The sequence below is a fragment of the Echiichthys vipera genome, assembly GCF_963691815.1.
Source record: "Echiichthys vipera genome assembly, chromosome: 1".
NCBI classification, from domain to species: domain Eukaryota; kingdom Metazoa; phylum Chordata; class Actinopteri; order Perciformes; family Trachinidae; genus Echiichthys; species Echiichthys vipera.
This window is the reverse complement of record NC_139826.1, coordinates 37,566,946-37,590,366: the sequence shown is the minus strand read 5'-3', so window position 1 is coordinate 37,590,366 and position 23,421 is coordinate 37,566,946. Positions and strand designations below refer to the sequence as shown.

The following is a 23,421-nucleotide window of genomic DNA, read 5'->3' as shown; positions in this document are numbered from 1 at the left end:
TGAAATGGCGCAGAAAGGAGTTCAGCTGGACCGGGAAACCTTCTCTTGTTCCATCTGTCTGGATCTACTGAAGGACCCGGTGACTATTCCCTGTGGACACAGCTACTGCATGAACTGTATTAAAAGCTGCTGGGATGAAGAGGAGGGGAAGAAAACCCACAGCTGCCCTCAGTGCAGGCAGAGCTTCACACCGAGGCCTGCCCTGCTGAAAAACACCATGTTAGCAGTTTTAGTGGAGGAACTGAAGAAGACTGGACTCCAAGCTGCTCCTGATGATCACTGCTATGCTGGACCTGAGGATGTGGGATGTGATTTCTGCACTGGGAGGAAACTGAAGGCCCTCAAGTCCTGTCTCGTCTGTCTGGTCTCTTATTGTGAGGAACACCTGCAGCCTCATTACAACGTAGCTGCTTTAAAGAAACACAAGCTGGTGGAGCCCTCCAAGAAGCTGCAGGAGAACATCTGCTCTCGTCACGATGAGGTGCTGAAGATGTTCTGCCGTACTGATCAGCAGTGTATCTGTCTTGTGTGCGTTATGGACGAACACAAAGGCCACGACACAGTCTCAGCTGCAGCAGAAAGGAGCCAGAGGCAGAGAGAGCTGGAGGGGAGTCGACTAAATATCCAGCAGAGGATCCAGGACAGAGAGAAAGATGTGAAGCTGCTTCAGCAGCAGGTGGAGGCCATCAACCGCTCTGCTGATAAAGCAGCGGACGACAGCGAGAAGAGCTTCAGCGAGCTGATCCGTCTCATGGAGAAAAGACGCTCCGATGTGAAGCAGCAGGTCAGATCCCAGCAGGAAACTGAAGTGAGTCGAGTCAAAGAGCTTCAGCAGGAGCTGGAGCAGGAGATCACTGAGCTGAAGAGGAAAGACGCTGAGCTGGAACAACTCTCACACACAGAGGATCACACCCAGTTTCTCCACAGCTACACCTCACTGTCTCTAGTCACTGAATCTACATCCAGCTTCAAGATCCGTCCTCTGAGACACTTTGAGGACGTGACGGCGGCTGTGTCAGAAGTCACAGAGAAACTACAGGACGTCCTGAGAGAGAAATGGACAAACGTCTCACTGACTGTGGCTGAAGTGGATGTTTTACTGTCAGATCCACGAGCAGAGCCCGAGACCAGAGCTGACTTCTTAAGATACTCACGTGAAATCACACTGGATCCAAACACAGCACACAAACATCTGTTATTATCTGAGGGGAACAGAAAAGCAACATGCATGAGTGAAGAACTGTCTTATTCTGATCACACAGACAGATTCAGTCATTATCTTCAGGTTCTGAGTAGAGAGGGTCTGACTGGACGTTGGTACTGGGAGGTGGAGTGGGGAGGAGAAGTTTCTGTAGCAGTCGCATACAAGAATATCAGCAGAGCAGAGAGATTTGGAAACAATGACAAATCTTGGAGGTTAAATTGTAACAACAACAGTTATAACTTCTATCACAACAAAGTCGTAACTCCTGTCTCAGGTCCTCGGTCCTCCAGAGTCGGAGTGTACCTGGATCACAGTGCAGGTGTTCTGTCCTTCTACAGCGTCTCTGAAACCATGACTCTCCTCCACAGAGTCCAGACCACATTCACTCAGCCTCTCTATGCTGGACTTGGTCTTTATTTAAACTCTGCTGAGTTGTGTAAAGTGAAATAGCCGATTCTTGTGGCAGCTCTTCACACAGACATCAGCAGTCAATCAAACATTGTGGGTGGTACTTTGATAATAATAATAATAATAATAATAAAATAATCTTAATTTATATTGAATTCATCCAAACACAGATCCAAAGTTTTTCACATAAAAGGAGAAAAGAAAAGGACAAACCAAAAAAAATAGGAAAATAACAAACGTATAATAAAAGAGCAACACACAAATAACAAAATGTTAAAAAAGAAACAGAATCAGGAGCAACTGGGAGGGCAATGTGATTTAAAGTTTGTTTTTATCTTAGATTTAAATGAAGACACTTTTTTCTGATACTAACTCAATATTTTAAGCTATAAACGTATTATTTTTGTGATGGTAACTCATTATTTAGAGATATTTACTCATTTTTAATAAGTTTTTCATTATTTTTGAGACTCTAGCTCAATATTTTAAGATATAAACGTATTATTTTTGTGATGGTAACTCATTATTTAGAGATATTAACTCATTTTTAATAAGTTTTTCATTATTTTTGAGACTCTAACTCAATATTTTAAGATATAAACGTATTATTTTTGTGATACTAACTCATTATTTAGAGATATTTACTCATTTTTAATAGGTTTTTCATTATTTTTGAGACACTAACTCAATATTTTAAGATATAAACGTATTATTTTTGTGATGGTAACTCATTATTTAGAGATATTCACTCATTTTTCACATGTTTTTCATTATTTTTGTGATGGTAACTCAATATTTTAAGATATAAACGTATTATTTTTGTGATGGTAACTCATTATTTAGAGATATTTACTCATTTTTAATAAGTTTTTCATTATTTTTGAGACTCTTACTCAATATTTTAAGATATAAACGTATTATTTTTGTGATACTAACTCATTATTTAGAGATATTTACTCATTTTTAAGAAGTTTTTCATTATTTTTGAGACTCTAACTCAATATTTTAAGATATAAACGTATTATTTTTGTGATGGTAACTCATTATTTAGAGATATTGACTCATTTTTAATAAGTTTTTCATTATTTTTGAGACTCTAACTCAATATTTTATGATATAAACGTATTATTTTTGTGATGGTAACTCATTATTTAGAGATATTTACTCATTTTTAATATGTTTTTCATTATTTTTGAGACACTAACTCAATATTTTAATATATAAACGTATTATTTTTGTGATGGTAACTCATTATTTTAAGATATAAACGTATTATTGTTGTGATGGTAACTCATTATTTAGAGATATTACCTCATTTTTAATAAGTTTTTCATTATTTTTGAGATTCTAACTCAATATTTTAAGATATAAACGTATTATTTTTGTGATGGTAACTCATTATTTAGAGATATTTACTCATTTTTAATAAGTTTTTCATTATTTTTGAGACACTAACTCAATATTTTAAGATATGTATATCAGCTGGGATCGGCTCCAGCCCCCCGCGACCCTGACAGGGACAAGCGGTTGAAGATGAATGATGATGATGATTATCAATAAGGAGCTCATTGATTATTTTCTTTTACGTAGAGGAGATTCTTGATGAAGTGAATCTGAACATGAAATCGTTGACTTTACTGATGGAAGTTTATATGATGATTAAAGACACATGAACAAAGTCTTTTCTTCTTGTCTTCATTGCAGAGTTTCATACCAAGCTGATGGAGAGAATATGAAACTGATATGAGAGAATAAGTGAAACTGTCATGAACGGTACAGGTATAACACAAAGGTGGACTCAGATGCAGACACGGACAAAATAAAGTTACAAATAAAACGTTTAATGAAACAAACGGAACAAACGCAAAAACACTACAGATAAACAAACACTAGACTAACTAAACGAACACGGGAATACAGGAACGGGGAGACGACGGGAGATCGGGAGACGGACGGGAAAACGGGAACACGGGAAACTACGGAGAGTAAAACAGAACACAAACACGATTAGTAAGTTTACAACGGGGAGCGTGAAGATCACTACGAGAAAGGGGACGCCAGTCCGGGGGGAATAGTTTTACCAAGGTTGGGTCGACGGCTTTTAAGGTGTTGGTGTAATCAGCTAACAGGCTGCAGCTTTGGGGGAACGCCTACCGGACCTACAGACAGACAGGGGGAAGCACATGCAGGGAGACGCAGACAGAGGGAGACAAACACACACAAGACAAAGGAGAGGAGGGCACTGACAGAACCAGATCTTGACAGAAACGCCACAACGTACGGCGTTCCTGTTCAGAGTCGGTCTTCCTTTCAATCCTTTCAACTGTGTCACAGAGAAATGAGCAGAGTTTTCTATCTAACATTGTCTTTGTGCACTTAGTCAAGAAGAAGAAGAATTCATTTTTTATTTATCCCGCAAGGGAAATTCAATTTTCTCCACTGTTACTACTACTACTGTTATTATTATACAGGTAACTCAATGTTACGAGACACTATTTATTTTTTATACACTAACTTAATAGATAGAGAAATAGATATTAAAGTATTGCTTTGAGACAGTCCACCTTATTATTTTGTGATGCTAACTCAATATTTTAAGATATAAACTTGTTATTTTTGAGATACACACTCATTATTTAGAGATTTTAACTCATTTTTAATAAGTTTGTCAATATTTTTGAGATATAAACTCAATATTTTAAGATATAAACTCATTATTTTTGAGATATTAAATCATTTTTAATAAGTTTCTCAATATTTTTGAGATATTAACTCAATATATAGAGATTTTAACTCATTTTTAATAAGTTTCTCAATATTTTTGAGATACTAACTCAATATTTTAAGAAATAAACTTATTATTTTGTGATACTAACTCATTATATAGAGATATCAACACAATAGTTTTGACATACTGACTCATTTGTTTGAAATATTAACTCAATATTATGAGATACTATTCATTTTTTATACACTAACTTAATAGATAGAGAAATAGATATTAAAGTATTGCTTTGAGATAGTCCAACTTATTATTTTGTGATGCTAACTCATTATTTTATCAAATAAGATTCTGAATTTAACCTATTTTCTTCAACAACACTTAAAAGACTTCATTATTATTATTATTATTATAATTAATATTATTATTATCATTCACTTAATTCCAAGAAGAGTTTACCCCCTAAAAGTTTTTAAATGAGAAATGATCTCTACTGTAAACAAATGTTAAACACAGTATTTCTCTCAAAGCGCTCCTCTTCCTGGAGTGAACACAGCTTGATAACCCCTCCCTCCTCCTCCTGCTCTGAAAAACAGCCAGCTCCACCCTGAACTCCACTTATTTCCTTGTTCCCTCCCCTTCAAGTCTAAACTTTGAACATGGGTGTAACCTGATAGACCTCACTGACTGCTCACACACCTTGAGATCAGAGCTCAGACTAGTTTCACTGCTGAGGAAGAGAAACGCACACAGGCGTTGGCACTGAGAGGTGAAATGGCGCAGAAAGGAGTTCAGCTGGACCGGGAAATCATTTGCTGTTCCATCTGTCTGGATCTACTGAAGGACCCGGTGACTATTCCCTGTGGACACAGCTACTGCATGAACTGTATTAAAAGCTACTGGAATGAAGAGGAGGGGAAGAAAACACACAGCTGCCCTCAGTGCAGGCAGAGCTTCACACTGAGGCCTGCCCTGCTGAAAAACACCATGTTAGCAGTTTTAGTGGAGGAACTGAAGAAGACTGGACTCCAAGCTGCTCCTGATGATCACTGCTATGCTGGACCTGAGGATGTGGGATGTGATTTCTGCACTGGGAGGAAACTGAAGGCCCTCAAGTCCTGTCTCTTCTGTCTGGCCTCTTATTGTGAGAAACACCTGCAGCCTCATTTTGACTCAGCCACATTCAAGAAACACAAGCTGGTGGAGCCCTCCAAGAAGCTGCAGGAGAACATCTGCTCTCGTCACGATGAGGTGATGAAGATGTTCTGCCGTACTGATCAGCAGTGTATCTGCTATCTCTGCTCTGTGGACGAACACAAAGGCCACGACACAGTCTCAGCTGCAGCAGAGAGGAGCCAGAGGCAGAGAGAGCTGGAGGGGAGTCGACTAAACATCCAGCAGAGGATCCAGGACAGAGAGAAAGATGTGAAGCTGCTTCAGCAGGAGGTGGAGGCCATCAACCGCTCTGCTGATAAAGCAGCGGAGGACAGCGAGAAGAGCTTCAGCCAGCTGATCCGTCTCATGGAGAAAAGACGCTCCGATGTGAAGCAGCAGGTCAGATCCCAGCAGGAAACTGAAGTGAGTCGAGTCAAAGAGCTTCAGGAGGAGCTGGAGCAGGAGATCACTGAGCTGAAGAGGAAAGACGCTGCGCTGGAGAAACTCTCACACACAGAGGATCACAACCAGTTTATCCACAGCTACACCTCACTGTCTCCACTCACTGAATCTACATCCAGCTTCAAGATCCGTCCTCTGAGACACTTTGAGGACGTGACGGCGGCTGTGTCAGAAGTCACAGAGAAACTACAGGACGTCCTGAGAGAGAAATGGACAAACGTCTCACTGACTGGGACTGAAGTGGATGTTTTACTGTCAGATCCACGAGCAGAGCCCAAGACCAGAGCTGACTTCTTAAGATACTCACGAGAAATCACACTGGATCCAAACACAGCACAGAAACATCTGTTATTATCTGAGGGGAACAGAAAAGCAACATGCATGAGTGAAGAACTGTCTTATTCTGATCACACAGACAGATTCATTTGTTATCCTCAGGTCCTGAGTAGAGAGAGTCTGACTGGACGTTGGTACTGGGAGGTGGAGTGGAGAGGAGGAGTTGATGTAGCAGTCGCATACAAGAATATGAGCAGAGCAGAGAGATTTGGACTCAATGACAAATCTTGGATGTTAGAGTGTTACAACAACAGTTATTACTTTTATCACAACAAAGTCCAAACTCCCGTCCCAGGTCCTCGGTCCTCCAGAGTCGGAGTGTACCTGGATCACAGTGCAGGTGTTCTGTCCTTCTACAGCGTCTCTGAAACCATGACTCTCCTCCACAGAGTCCAGACCACATTCACTCAGCCTCTCTATGCTGGACTTCGTCTTTATGGAAACTCTGCCGCTGAGTTGTGTAAAGTCAAATAGCCGATTCTTGTGGCAGCTCTTCACACAGACATCAGCTGTCAATCAAACATTGTGGGTGGTACTTTGATATAATAATAATAATAATAATAATAATAAAATAATCTTAATTTATATCGCATTCATCCAAACACAGATCCAAAGTTCTTCACATAAAAGGAGAAAAGAAAAGGACAAACCAAAAAAATAGGAAAATAACAAACGTATAATAAAAGAGCAACACACAAATAAAAAACTGTTAAAAAAGAAACAGAATCAGGAGCAACTGGGAGGGCAATGTGATTTAAAGTTTGTTTTTATCTTAGATTTAAAGGAAGACACTTTTTTCTGACACTAACTCAATATTTTAAGATATAAACGTGTTATTTTTGTGATAGTAACTAATTTTTTAGAGATATTTACTCATTTTTAATAAGTTTTTCATTATTTTTGAGACACTAACTCAATATTTTTAAGGTATAAACGTGTTATTTTTGTGATGGTAACTCAGTTATTTAGAGATATTTACTCATTTTTAATAAGTTTTTCATTATTTTTGAGACTCTAACTCAATATTTTAAGATATAAACGTATTATTTTTGTGATACTAACTCATTATTTAGAGATATTTACTCATTTTTAATATGTTTTTCATTATTATTGAGATACTATCTCAATATTTTAAGATATAAACGTATTATTTTTGTGATGGTAACTCATTATTTAGAGATATTTACTCATTTTTAATACGTTTTTCATCATTTTTGAGACACTAACTCAATATTTTAAGATATAAACTTATTATTTTTGGGATGGTAACTCATTATTTAGAGATATTTACTCATTTTCAACAAGTTTTTCAATATTTTTGAGACACTAACTCAATATTTTAAGATATAAACGTATTATTTTTGTGATGGTAACTCATTATTTAGAGATATTTACTCATTTTTAATAAGTTTTTCATTATTTTTGAGACTAACTCAATATTTTAAGATATAAACGTATTATTTTTGTGATGGTAACTCAGTTATTCAGAGATATTTACTCATTTTTAATAAGTTTTTCATTATTTTTGAGACTATAACTCAATATTTTAAGATATAAACGTATTATTTTTGTGATGGTAACTCATTATTTACTGATATTTACTCATTTTTATTAAGTTTTTCATCATTTTTGAGATTCTAACTCAATATTTTAAGATATAAACATATTATTTTTGTGATGGTAACTCATTATTTAGAGATATTTACTCATTTTTATTAAGTTTTTCATCATTTTTGAGACACTAACTCAATATTTTAAGATATATATGTCAGCTGGGATCGGCTCCAGCCCCCCGCGACCCTGACAGGGACAAGCGGTTGTAGATGAATGATGATGATGATTATCAATAAGGAGCTCATTGATTATTTTCTTTCACGTAGAGGAGATTCTTGATGAAGTGAATCTGAACATGAAATCGTTGACTTTACTGATGGAAGTTTATATGATGATTAAAGACACATGAACAAAGTCTTTTCTTCTTGTCTTCATTGCAGAGTTTCATACCAAGCTGATGGAGAGAATATGAAACTGATATGAGAGAATAAGTGAAACTGTCATGAACGGTACAGGTATAACACAAAGGTGGACTCAGATGCAGACACGGACAAAATAAAGTTACAAATAAAACGTTTAATGAAACAAACGGAACAAACGCAAAAACACTACAGATAAACAAACACAAGACTAACTAAACGAACACGGGAATACAGGAACGGGGAGACGGCGGGAGATCGGGAGACGGACGGGAAAACGGGAACACGGGAAACTACGGAGAGAAAAACAGAACACAAACACGATTAGTAAGTTTACAACGGGGAGCGTGAAAATCACTACGAGAAAGGGGACGCCAGTCCGGGGGGGAATAGTTTTACCAAGGTTGGGTCGACGACGGTCCGGCGCTGCATGCCTGTCAGCTTCAGGCTTTTAAGGTGTTGGGGTAATCAGCTAACAGGCTGCAGCTTTGGGGGAACGCCTACCGGACCTACAGACAGACAGAGGGAAGCACATGCAGGGAGACGCAGACAGAGGGAGACAAACACACACAAGACAAAGGAGAGGAGGGCACTGACAGAACCAGATCTTGACAGAAACACCACAACGTACGGCGTTCCTGTTCAGAGTCGGTCTTCCTTTCAATCCTTTCAACTGTGTCCCAGAGAAATGAGCAGAGTTTTCTATCTAACATTGTCTTTGTGCACTTAGTCAAGAAGAAGAAGAAGAATTCCTTTTTTATTTATCCCGCAAGGGAAATTCAATTTTCTCCACCGTTACTACTACTACTGTTATTATTAAACAGGTAACTCAATGTTATGAGATACTATTTATTTTTTATACACTAACTTAATAGATAGAGAAATAGATATTAAAGTATTGCTTTGAGATAGTCCAACTTATTATTTTGTGATGCTAACTCAATATTTTAAGATATAAACTTGTTATTTTTGAGATACTAACTCATTATTTAGAGATATAAACTTGTTATTTTTAGATAATAACTCATTATATAGAGATATTAACTCATTTTTAATAAGTTTTTCATTATTTTTGAGACACTAACTCAATATTTTAAGAAATAAACTTATTATTTTGTGATACTAACTCATTATTTAGAGATATTAACACAATAGTTTTGACATACTGACTCATTTGTTTGAGATATTAACTCAATATTATGAGACACTATTCATTTTTTATACACTAACTTAATAGATAGAGAAATAGATATTAAAGTATTGCTTTGAGATAGTCCAACTTATTATTTTGTGATGCTAACTCAATATTTTAAGATATAAACTTGTTATTTTTGAGATACTGACTCATTATTTAGAGATATTAACACATTTTTAATAAGTTTCTCAATATTTTTGAGATATAAACTCAATATTTAGAGATATAAACTCATTATTTTTGAGATAATAACTCATTATATAGAGATATAAACACATTTTTAATAAGTTTCTTAATATTTTTGAGACACTAACTCAATATTTTAAGAAATAAACTTATTATTTTGTGATACTAACTCAATATTTTAAGATATAAACTTGTTATTTTTGAGATACACACTCAATATTTAGAGATTTTAACTCATTTTTAATAAGTTTCTCAATATTTTTGAGATATAAACTCAATATTTTAAGATATAAACTCATTATTTTTTAGATAATAACTCAATATTTAGAGATATTAACACATTTTAAATAAGTTTCTCAATATTTTTGAGATATAAACTCAATATTTTAAGATATAAACTCATTATTTTTTAGATAATAACTCAATATTTAGAGATATTAACACATTTTTAATAAATTTCTCAATATTTTTGAGACACTAACTCAATATTTTAAAAAATAAACGTATTATTTTGTGATACTAACTCATTATATAGAGATATTAACTCAATAGTTTTGACATACTGACTCATTTGTTTGAGATATTAACTCAATATTATGAGATACTATTCATTTTTTATACACTAACTTAATAGATAGAGAAATAGATATTAAAGTATTGCTTTGAGATAGTCCAACTTATTATTTTGTGATACTAACTCAATATTTTATAAAATAAGATTCTGAATTTAACCTATTTTCTTCAACAACACTTAAAAGACTTCATTATTATTAATATTATTATTATTATTATTATTATTATTATTATCATTCACTTAATTACAAGAAGAGTTTACCCCCTAAAAGTTTTTAAATGAGAAATGATCTCTACTGTAAACAAACGTTAAACACAGTATTTCTCTCAAAGCGCTCCTCTTCCTGGAGTGAACACAGCTTGATAACCCCTCCCTCCTCCTCCTGCTCTGAAACACAGCCAGCTCCACCCTGAACTCCACTTATTTCCTTGTTCCCTCCCCTTCAAGTCTAAACTTTGAACATGGGTGTGACCTGATAGACCTCACTGACTGCTCACACACCTTGAGATCAGACTAGTTTCACTGCTGAGGAAGAGAAACTCACACAGGCGTTGGCACTGAGAGGTGAAATGGCGCAGAAAGGAGTTCAGCTGGACCGGGAAATCATTTGCTGTTCCATCTGTCTGGATCTACTGAAGGACCCGGTGACTATTCCCTGTGGACACAGCTACTGCATGAACTGTATTAAAAGCTACTGGGATGAAGAGGAGGGGAAGAAAACACACAGCTGCCCTCAGTGCAGGCAGAGCTTCACACCGAGGCCTGCCCTGCTGAAAAACACCATGTTAGCAGTTTTAGTGGAGGAACTGAAGAAGAGTGGACTCCAAGCTGCTCCTGGTGATCACTGCTATGCTGGACCTGAGGATGTGGGATGTGATGTCTGCACTGGGAGGAAACTGAAAGCCCTAAAGTCCTGTCTCTTCTGTGTGGCCTCTTACTGTGAGAAACACCTGCAGCCTCATTTTGACTCAGCCACATTCAAGAAACACAAGCTGGTGGAGCCCTCCAAGAAGCTGCAGGAGAACATCTGCTCTCGTCACGATGAGGTGATGAAGATGTTCTGCCGTACTGATCAGCAGTGTATCTGTGTTGTGTGCGTTATGGACGAACACAAAGGCCACGACACAGTCTCAGCTGCAGCAGAAAGGAGCCAGAGGCAGAGAGAGCTGGAGGGGAGTCGACTAAACATCCAGCAGAGGATCCAGGACAGAGAGAAAGATGTGAAGCTGCTTCAGCAGCAGGTGGAGGCCATCAACCGCTCTGCTGATAAAGCAGCGGACGACAGCGAGAAGAGCTTCAGCGAGCTGATCCGTCTCATGGAGAAAAGACGCTCCGATGTGAAGCAGCAGGTCAGATCCCAGCAGGAAACTGAAGTGAGTCGAGTCAAAGAGCTTCAGGAGGAGCTGGAGCAGGAGATCACTGAGCTGAAGAGGAAAGACGCTGCGCTGGAGAAACTCTCACACACAGAGGATCACAACCAGTTTCTCCACAGCTACACCTCACTGTCTCCACTCACTGAATCTACATCCAGCTTCAAGATCCGTCCTCTGAGACACTTTGAGGACGTGACGGCGGCTGTGTCAGAAGTCACAGAGAAACTACAGGACGTCCTGAGAGAGAAATGGACAAACGTCTCACTGACTGTGGCTGAAGTGGATGTTTTACTGTCAGATCCACGAGCAGAGCCCAAGACCAGAGCTGACTTCTTAAGATACTCACGTGAAATCACACTGGATCCAAACACAGCAGAGAAACAACTGTTATTATCTGAGGGGAACAGAAAAGCAACATGGATGAGTGAAGAACAGTCTTATTCTGATCACACAGACAGATTCAGTTATTATCCTCAGGTCCTGAGTAGAGAGAGTCTGACTGGACGTTGGTACTGGGAGGTGGAGTGCAGAGGAGGAGTTTATGTAGCAGTCGCATACAAGAATATCAGCAGAGCAGATGGATTTGGCTTCAATGACAAATCTTGGATGTTAGATTGTGACAACAACAGTTATGACTTTTATCACAACAACGTCCACACTCCCGTCTCAGGTCCTCGGTCCTCCAGAGTCGGAGTGTACCTGGATCACAGTGCAGGTGTTCTGTCCTTCTACAGCGTCTCTGAAACCATGACTCTCCTCCACAGAGTCCAGACCACATTCACTCAGCCTCTCTATGCTGGACTTTGTATTTATTATGGAAACTCTGCTGAGTTGTGTAAAGTCAAATAGCCGATTCTTGTGGCAGTTCTTCACACAGACATCAGCTGTCAATCAAACATTGTGGGTGGTACTTTGATAATAATAATAATAATAATAATAATAATAATAAAATAATCTTAATTTATATTGCATTCATCCAAACACAGATCCAAAGTTCTTCACATAAAAGGAGAAAAGAAAAGGACAAACCAAAAAAATAGGAAAATAACAAACGTATAATAAAAGAGCAACACACAAATAAAAAAATGTTAAAAAAGAAACAGAATCAGGAGCAACTGGAAGGGCAATGTGATTTAAAGTTTGTTTTTATCTTAGATTTAAATGAAGACACTTTTTTCTGATACTAACTCAATATTTTAAGATATAAACGTATTATTTTTGTGATGGTAACTCATTATTTAGAGATATAAACGTATTATTTTTGTGATGGTAACTCATTATTTTAAGATATAAACATATTATTTTTGTGATGGTAACTCATTATTTAGAGATATTCACTCATTTTTAATAAGTTTTTCATTATTTTTGAGACTCTAACTCAATATTTTAAGATATAAACGTATTATTTTTGTGATGGTAACTCATTATTTAGAGATATTTACTCATTTTTAATAAGTTTTTCATTATTTTTGAGACTCTAACTCAATATTTTAAGATATAAACGTATTATTTTTGTGATGGTAACTCATTATTTAGAGATATTTACTCATTTTTAATATGTTTTTCATTATTTTTGAGACACTAACTCAATATTTTAAGATATATATGTCAGCTGGGATCGGCTCCAGCCCCCCGCGACTCGACAGGGACAAGCGGTTGAAGATGAATGATGATGATGATTATCAATAAGGAGCTCATTGATTATTTTCTTTTACGTAGAGGAGATTCTTGATGAAGTGAATCTGAACATGAAATCGTTGACTTTACTGATGGAAGTTTATATGATGATTAAAGACACATGAACAAAGTCTTTTCTTCTTGTCTTCATTGCAGAGTTTCATACCAAGCTGATGGAGAGAATATGAAACTGATATGAGAGAATAAGTGAAACTGTCATGAACGGTACAGGTATAACACAAAGGTGGACTCAGATGCAGACACGGACAAAATAAAGTTACTAATAAAACGTTTAATGAAACAAACGGAACAAACGCAAAAACACTACAGATAAACAAACACTAGACTAACTAAACGAACACGGGAATACAGGAACGGGGAGACGACGGGAGATCGGGAGACGGACGGGAAAACGGGAACACGGGAAACTACGGAGAGAAAAACAGAACACAAACACGATTAGTAAGTTTACAACGGGGAGCGTGAAAACCACTACGAGAAAGGGGACGCCAGTCCGGGGGGGGATAGTTTTACCAAGGTTGGGTCGAAGACGGTGCGGCGCTGCATGCCTGTCAGCTTCAGGCTTTTAAGGTGTTGGTGTAATCAGCTAACAGGCTGCAGCTTTGGGGGAACGCCTACCGGACCTACAGACAGACAGGGGGAAGCACATGCAGGGAGACGCAGACAGAGGGAGACAAACACACACAAGACAAAGGAGAGGAGGGCACTGACAGAACCAGATCTTGACAGAAACACCACAACGTACAGCGTTCCTGTTCAGAGTCGGTCTTCATTTCAATCCTTTCAACTGTGTCACAGAGAAATGAGCAGAGTTTTCTATCTAACATTGTCTTTGTGCACTTAGTCAAGAAGAAGAAGAAGAATTCCTTTTTTATTTATCCCGCAAGGGAAATTCAATTGTCTCCACTGTTACTACTACTACTGTTATTATTATACAGGTAACTCAATGTTATGAGATACTATTTATTTTTTATACACTAACTTAATAGATAGAGAAATAGATATTAAAGTATTACTTTGAGATAGTCCAACTTATTATTTTGTGATGCTAACTCAATTTTTTAAGATATAAACTTGTTATTTTTGAGATACACACTCATTATTTAGAGATTTTAACTCATTTTTAATAAGTTTATCATTATTTTTAAAATACTTACTCAATATTTAGAGATTTTAATTCATTTTTAATAAGTTTCTCAATTTTTTTGAGACACTAGCTCAATATTTTAAGAAATAAACTTATTATTTTGTGATACTAACTCATTATATAGAGATATTAACACAATAGTTTTGACATACTGACTCATTTGTTTGAGATATTAACTCAATATTATGAGATACTATTTATTTTTTAAACACTAACTTAATAGATAGAGAAATAGATATTAAAGTATTGCTTTGAGATAATCCAACTTATAATTTTGTGATACTAACTCATTATTTTATAAAATAAGATTCTGAATTTAACCTATTTTCTTCAACAACACTTAAAAGACTTCATTATTATTATTAATATTATAATTAATATTATTATCATTCACTTAATTACAAGAAGAGTTTACCCCCTAAAAGTTTTTAAATGAGAAATGATCTCTACTGTAAACAAATGTTAAACACAGTATTTCTCTCAAAGCGCTCCTCTTCCTGGAGTGAACACAGCTTGATAACCCCTCCCTCCTCCTCCTGCTCTGAAACACAGCCAGCTCCACCCTGAACTCCACTTATTTCCTTGTTCCCTCCCCTTCAAGTCTAAACTTTGAACATGGGTGTGACCTGATAGGCCCCACTGACTGCTCACACACCTTGAGATCAGACTAGTTTCACTGCTGAGGAAGAGAAACTCACACAGGCGTCGGCACTGAGAGGTGAAATGGCGCAGAAAGGAGTTCAGCTGGACCGGGAAATCATTTGCTGTTCCATCTGTCTGGATCTACTGAAGGACCCGGTGACTATTCCCTGTGGACACAGCTACTGCATGAACTGTATTAAAAGCTGCTGGGATGAAGAGGAGGGGAAGAAAACACACAGCTGCCCTCAGTGCAGGCAGAGTTTCACACCGAGGCCTGCCCTGCTGAAAAACACCATGTTAGCAGTTTTAGTGGAGGAACTGAAGAAGACTGGACTCCAAGCTGCTCCTGATGATCACTGCTATGCTGGACCTGAGGATGTGGGATGTGATTTCTGCACTGGGAGGAAACTGAAGGCCATCAAGTCCTGTCTCGTCTGTCTGGCCTCTTATTGTGAGAAACACCTGCAGCCTCATTTTGACTCAGCCACATTCAAGAAACACAAGCTGGTGGAGCCCTCCAAGAAGCTGCAGGAGAACATCTGCTCTCGTCACGATGAGGTGCTGAAGATGTTTTGCCGTACTGATCAGCAGTGTATCTGTCTTGTGTGCGTTATGGACGAACACAAAGGCCACGACACAGTCTCAGCTGCAGCAGAAAGGAGCCAGAGGCAGAGAGAGCTGGAGGGGAGTCGACTAAACATCCAGCAGAGGATCCAGGACAGAGAGAAAGATGTGAAGCTGCTTCAGCAGCAGGTGGAGGCCATCAACCGCTCTGCTGATAAAGCAGCGGAGGACAGCGAGAAGAGCTTCAGCGAGCTGATCCGTCTCATCGAGAAAAGACGCTCCGATGTGAAGCAGCAGGTCAGATCCCAGCAGGAAACTGAAGTGAGTCGAGTCAAAGAGCTTCAGGAGGAGCTGGAGCAGGAGATCACTGAGCTGAAGAGGAAAGACGCTGAGCTGGAGAAACTCTCACACACAGAGGATCACAACCAGTTTATCCACAGCTACACCTCACTGTCTCCACTCACTGAATCTACATCCAGCTTCGAGATCCGTCCTCTGAGACACTTTGAGGACGTGACGGCGGCTGTGTCAGAAGTCACAGAGAAACTACAGGACGTCCTGAGAGAGAAGTGGACAAACGTCTCACTGACTGGGACTGAAGTGGATGTTTTACTGTCAGATCCACGAGCAGAGCCCAAGACCAGAGCTGACTTCTTAAGATACTCACGTGAAATCACACTGGATCCAAACACAGCAAACAAACGTCTGTTATTATCTGAGGGGAACAGAAAAGCAACATGGATGAGTAAAAAACAGTCTTATTCTGATCACACAGACAGATTCATTGTTTTTCCTCAGGTCCTGAGTAGAGAGAGTCTGACTGGACGTTGGTACTGGGAGGTGGAGTGGAGAGGAGATGTTGAAGTAGCAGTCGCATACAAGAATATGAGCAGAGCAGAGAGATTTGGATTCGATGACAAATCTTGGATGTTAGATTGTAACATTAACAGTTATAACTTTTATCACAACAAAGTCAAAACTCCCGTCTCAGGTCCTCGGTCCTCCAGAGTCGGAGTGTACCTGGATCACAGTGCAGGTGTTCTGTCCTTCTACAGCGTCTCTGAAACCATGACTCTCCTCCACAGAGTCCAGACCACATTCACTCAGCCTCTCTATGCTGGACTTGCTCTTTATGGTGTAAACTCTGCTGCTGAGTTGTGTAAAGTCAAATAGCCGATTCTTGTGGCAGCTCTTCACACAGACATCAGCTGTCAATCAAACATTGTGGGTGGTACTTTGATAATAATAATAATAATAATAATAAAATAATCTTAATTTATATTGCATTCATCCAAACACAGATCCAAAGTTTTTCACATAAAAGGAGAAAAGAAAAGGACAAACCAAAAAAATAGGAAAATAACAAACGTATAATAAAAGAGCAACACACAAATAACAAAATGTTAAAAAAGAAACAGAATCAGGAGCAACTGGGAGGGCAATGTGATTTAAAGTTTGTTTTTATCTTAGATTTAAATGAAGACACTTTTTTCTGATACTAACTCAATATTTTAAGATATAAACGTATTATTTTTGTGATGGTAACTCATTATTTAGAGATATTTACTCATTTTCAACAAGTTTTTCAATATTTTTGAGACTCTAACTCAATATTTTAAGATATAACCGTATTATTTTTGTGATGGTTACTCATTATTTAGAGATATTTACTCATTTTCAACAAGTTTTTCAATATTTTTGAGACTCTAACTCAATATTTTAAGATATAAACGTATTATTTTTGTGATGGTAACTCATTATTTAGAGATATTTACTCATTTTTACTAAGTTTTTCATTATTTTTGAGACTCTAACTCAATATTTTAAGATATCAACGTATTATTTTTGTGATGGTAACTCATTATTTACAGATATTTACTCATTTTTAATAAGTTTTTCATTATTTTTGTGATGGTAACTCAATATTTTAAGATATAAACGTATTATTTTTGTGATGGTAACTCATTATTTAGAGATATTTACTCATTTTTACTAAGTTTTTCATTATTTTTGAGACTCTAACTCAATATTTTAAGATATAAACGTATTATTTTTGTGATGGTAACTCATTATTTAGAGATATTTACTCATTTTTACTAAGTTTTTCATTATTTTTGAGACTCTAACTCAATATTTTAAGATATCAACGTATTATTTTTGTGATGGTAACTCATTATTTACAGATATTTACTCATTTTTAATAAGTTTTTCATTATTTTTGTGATGGTAACTCAATATTTTAAGATATAAACGTATTATTTTTGTGATGGTAACTCATTATTTAGAGATATTTACTCATTTTTACTAAGTTTTTCATTATTTTTGAGACTCTAACTCAATATTTTAAGATATAAACGTATTATTTTTGTGATGGTAACTCATTATTTAGAGATATTTACTCATTTTTACTAAGTTTTTCATTATTTTTGAGACTCTAACTCAATATTTTAAGATATCAACGTATTATTTTTGTGATGGTAACTCATTATTTACAGATATTTACTCATTTTTAATAAGTTTTTCATTATTTTTGTGATGGTAACTCAATATTTTAAGATATAAACGTATTGTTTTTGTGATGGTAACTCATTATTTAGAGATATTTACTCATTTTTAATAAGTTTTTCATTATTTTTGAGACACTGACTCAATATTTTAAGATATATATGTCAGCTGGGATCGGCTCCAGCCCCCCGCGACCCTGACAGGGACAAGCGGTTGAAGATGAATGATGATGATGATTATCAATAAGGAGCTCATTGATTATTTTCTTTTACGTAGAGGAGATTCTTGATGAAGTGAATCTGAACATGAAATCGTTGACTTTACTGATGGAAGTTTATATGATGATTAAAGACACATGAACAAAGTCTTTTCTTCTTGTCTTCATTGCAGAGTTTCATACCAAGCTGATGGAGAGAATATGAAACTGATATGAGAGAATAAGTGAAACTGTCATGAACGGTACAGGTACAACACAAAGGTGGACTCAGATGCAGACACGGACAAAATAAAGTTACAAATAAAACGTTTAATGAAACAAACGGAACAAACGCAAAAACACTACAGATGTACAAACACAAGACTAACTAAACGAACACGGGAATACAGGAACGGGGAGACGACGGGAGATCGGGAGACGGACGGGAAAACGGGAACACGGGAAACTACGGAGAGAAAAACAGAACACAAACACGATTAGTAAGTTTACAACGGGGAGCGTGAAAATCACTACGAGAAAGGGGACGCCAGTCCGGGGGGAAGAGTTTTACCAAGGTTGGGTCGACGACGGTGCGGCGCTGCATGCCTGTCAGCTTCATGGTTTTAAGGTGTTGGTGTAATCAGCTAACAGGCTGCAGCTTTGGGGGAACGCCTACCGGACCTACAGACAGACAGGGGGAAGCACATGCAGGGAGACGCAGACAGAGGGAGACAAACACACACAAGACAAAGGAGAGGAGGGCACTGACAGAACCAGATCTTGACAGAAACGCCACAACGTACAGCGTTCCTGTTCAGAGTCGGTCTTCCTTTCAATCCTTTCAACTGTGTCACAGAGAAATGAGCAGAGTTTTCTATCTAACATTGTCTTTGTGCACTTAGTCAAGAAGAAGAAGAAGAATTCCTTTTTTATTTATCCCGCAAGGGAAATTCAATTTTCTCCACTGTTACTACTACTACTGTTATTATTATACAGGTAACTCAATGTTATGAGATACTATTTATTTTTTATACACTAACTTAATAGAGAGAGAAATAGATATTAAAGTATTGCTTTGAGATAGTCCAACTTATTATTTTGTGACACTAACTCAATATTTTAAGATATAAAGTTGTTATGTTTGAGATACACACTCAATATTTAGAGATTTTAACTCATTTTTAATAAGTTTCTCAATATTTTTGAGATACTAACTCAATATTTTAAGAAATAAACTTATTATTTTGTGATACTAACTCATTATATAGAGATATTAACACAATAGTTTTGACATACTGACTCATTTGTTTGAGATATTAACTCAATATTATGAGATACTATTCATTTTTTAAACACTAACTTAATAGATAGAGAAATAGATATTCAAGTATTGCTTTGAGATAGTCCAACTTATTATTTTGTGATACTAACTCAATATTTTATAAAATAAGATTCTGAATTTAACCTATTTTCTTCAACAACACTTAAAAGACTTCATTATTATTATTATTAATATTATTATTATTATTATTATCATTCACTTAATTACAAGAAGAGTTTACCCCCTAAAAGTTTTTAAATGAGAAATGATCTCTACTGTAAACAAATGTTAAACACAGTATTTCTCTCAAAGCGCTCCTCTTCCTGGAGTGAACACAGCTTGATAACCCCTCCCTCCTCCTCCTGCTCTGAAACACAGCCAGCTCCACTCTGAACTCCACTTATTTCCTTGTTCCCTCCCCTTCAAGTCTAAACTTTGAACATGGGTGTGACCTGATAGGCCTCACTGACTGCGCACACACCTTGAGATCAGAGCTCAGACTAGTTTCACTGCTGAGGAAGAGAAACTCACACAGGCGTTGGCACTGAGAGGTGAAATGGCGCAGAAAGGAGTTCAGCTGGACCGGGAAATCATTTGCTGTTCCATCTGTCTGGATCTACTGAAGGACCCGGTGACTATTCCCTGTGGACACAGCTACTGCATGAACTGTATTAAAAGCTGCTGGGATGAAGAGGAGGGGAAGAAAACACACAGCTGTCCTCAGTGCAGGCAGAGCTTCACACCGAGGCCTGCCCTGCTGAAAAGCACCATGTTAGCAGTTTTAGTGGAGGAACTGAAGAAGACTGGACTCCAAGCTGCTCCTGGTGATCACTGCTATGCTGGACCTGAGGATGTGGGATGTGATTTCTGCACTGGGAGGAAACTGAAGGCCCTCAAGTCCTGTCTCGTCTGTCTGGCATCTTATTGTGAGAAACACCTGCAGCCTCATTTTGACTCAGCCACATTCAAGAAACACAAGCTGGTGGAGCCCTCCAAGAAGCTGCAGGAGAACATCTGCTCTCGTCACGATGAGGTGATGAAGCTGTTCTGCCGTACTGATCAGCAGTGTATCTGCTATCTCTGCTCTGTGGACGAACACAAAGGCCACGACACAGTCTCAGCTGCAGCAGAGAGGAGCCAGAGGCAGAGAGAGCTGGAGGGGAGTCGACTAAACATCCAGCAGAGGATCCAGGACAGAGAGAAAGATGTGAAGCTGCTTCAGCAGGAGGTGGAGGCCATCAACCGCTCTGCTGATAAAGCAGCGGAGGACAGCGAGAAGAGCTTCAGCCAGCTGATCCGTCTCATGGAGAAAAGACGCTCCGATGTGAAGCAGCAGGTCAGATCCCAGCAGGAAACTGAAGTGAGTCGAGTCAAAGAGCTTCAGGAGGAGCTGGAGCAGGAGATCACTGAGCTGAAGAGGAAAGACGCTGCGCTGGAGAAACTCTCACACACAGAGGATCACAACCAGTTTATCCACAGCTACACCTCACTGTCTCCACTCACTGAATCTACATCCAGCTTCAAGATCCGTCCTCTGAGACACTTTGAGGACGTGACGGCGGCTGTGTCAGAAGTCACAGAGAAACTACAGGACGTCCTGAGAGAGAAATGGACAAACGTCTCACTGACTGGGACTGAAGTGGATGTTTTACTGTCAGATCCACGAGCAGAGCCCAAGACCAGAGCTGACTTCTTAAGATACTCACGAGAAATCACACTGGATCCAAACACAGCACAGAAACATCTGTTATTATCTGAGGGGAACAGAAAAGCAACATGCATGAGTGAAGAACTGTCTTATTCTGATCACACAGACAGATTCATTTGTTATCCTCAGGTCCTGAGTAGAGAGAGTCTGACTGGACGTTGGTACTGGGAGGTGGAGTGGAGAGGAGGAGTTGATGTAGCAGTCGCATACAAGAATATGAGCAGAGCAGAGAGATTTGGACTCAATGACAAATCTTGGATGTTAGTTTGTTACAACAACAGTTATTACTTTTATCACAACAAAGTCCAAACTCCCGTCTCAGGTCCTCGGTCCTCCAGAGTCGGAGTGTACCTGGATCACAGTGCAGGTGTTCTGTCCTTCTACAGCGTCTCTGAAACCATGACTCTCCTCCACAGAGTCCAGACCACATTCACTCAGCCTCTCTATGCTGGACTTTGTCTTTATTTTGTAACCTCTGCTGCTGAGTTGTGTAAAGTCAAATAGCCGATTCTTGTGGCAGCTCTTCACACAGACATCAGCTGTCAATCAAACATTGTGGGTGGTACTTTGATAATAATAATAATAATAATAATAATAAAATAATCTTAATTTATATTGCATTCATCCAAACACAGATCCAAAGTTCTTCACATAAAAGGAGAAAAGAAAAGGACAAACCAAAAAAATTGGAAAATAACAAACGTATAATAAAAGAGCAACACACAAATAACAAAATGTTTAAAAAGAAACAGAATCAGGAGCAACTGGGAGGGCAATGTGATTTAAAGTTTGTTTTTATCTTAGATTTAAATGAAGACACTTTTTTCTGATACTAACTCAATATTTTAAGATATAAACATATTATTTTTGTGATGGTAACTCATTATTTAGAGATATTAACTCATTTTTAAGACGTTTTTCATTATTTTTGTGATGGTAACTCATTTTTTAGAGATACTTACTCATTTTTAAGAAGTTTTTCATTATTTTTGAGACACTAACTCAATATTTTAAGATATAAACGTATTATTTTTGTGATGGTAACTCATTATTTAGAGATATTTACTCATTTTTAATAAGTTTTTCATTATTTTTGAGACTCTAACTCAATATTTTAAGATACAAACGTATTATTTTTGTGATGGTAACTCATTATTTAGAGATATTTACTCATTTTTAATAAGTTTTTCAATATTTTTGAGACACTAACTCAATATTTTAAGATATAAACGTATTATTTTTGTGATGGTAACTCATTATTTAGAAATATTTACTCATTTTTAATAGGTTTTTCATTATTTTTGAGACTCTAACTCAATATTTTAAGATATATATGTCAGCTGGGATCGGCTCCAGCCCCCCGCGACCCCGACAGGGACAAGCGGTTGAAGATGAATGATGATGATGATTATCAATAAGGAGCTCATTGATTATTTTCTTTTACGTAGAGGAGATTCTTGATGAAGTGAATCTGAACATGAAATCGTTGACTTTACTGATGGAAGTTTATATGATGATTAAAGACACATGAACAAAGTCTTTTCTTCTTGTCTTCATTGCAGAGTTTCATACCAAGCTGATGGAGAGAATATGAAACTGATATGAGAGAATAAGTGAAACTGTCATGAACGGTTCAGGTATAACACAAAGGTGGACTCAGATGCAGACACGGACAAAATAAAGTTACAAATAAAACGTTTAATGAAACAAACGGAACAAACGCAAAAACACTACAGATAAACAAACACAAGACTGACTAAACGAACACGGGAATACAGGAACGGGGAGACGACGGGAGATCGGGAGACGGACGGGAAAACGGGAACACGGGAAACTACGGAGAGAAAAACAGAACACAAACACGATTAGTAAGTTTACAACGGGGAGCGTGAAAATCACTACGAGAAAGGGGACGCCAGTCCGGGGGGAATAGTTTTACCAAGGTTGGGTCGACGACGGTGCGGCGCTGCATGCCTGTCAGCTTCAGGCTTTTAAGGTGTTGGTGTAATCAGCTAACAGGCTGCAGCTTTGGGGGAACGCCTACCGGACCTA

General features: G+C 37.7%; 2 protein-coding genes across 2 annotated transcripts; both read left to right on the top strand.

Annotated features, from left to right (window-relative positions):
* Positions 1 to 4: 4 nt before the first annotated feature.
* On the top strand, positions 5 to 12,437 carry LOC310952163 (uncharacterized protein; the record flags this gene model as incomplete). Its single annotated transcript, XM_083920671.1, has 3 exons — positions 5 to 1,645; positions 5,040 to 6,747; positions 10,723 to 12,437. 3 exons carry the CDS (start codon positions 5 to 7, stop codon positions 12,435 to 12,437), a joined length of 5,064 nt encoding a protein of 1,687 aa, XP_083776797.1.
* Positions 12,438 to 15,156: 2,719 nt separating this feature from the next.
* On the top strand, positions 15,157 to 21,873 carry LOC310952154 (uncharacterized protein; the record flags this gene model as incomplete). Its single annotated transcript, XM_083920661.1, has 2 exons — positions 15,157 to 16,776; positions 20,149 to 21,873. The coding sequence occupies 2 exons, from the start codon at positions 15,157 to 15,159 to the stop codon at positions 21,871 to 21,873; spliced, it is 3,345 nt and encodes a 1,114-aa protein (XP_083776787.1).
* Positions 21,874 to 23,421: the final 1,548 nt, after the last annotated feature.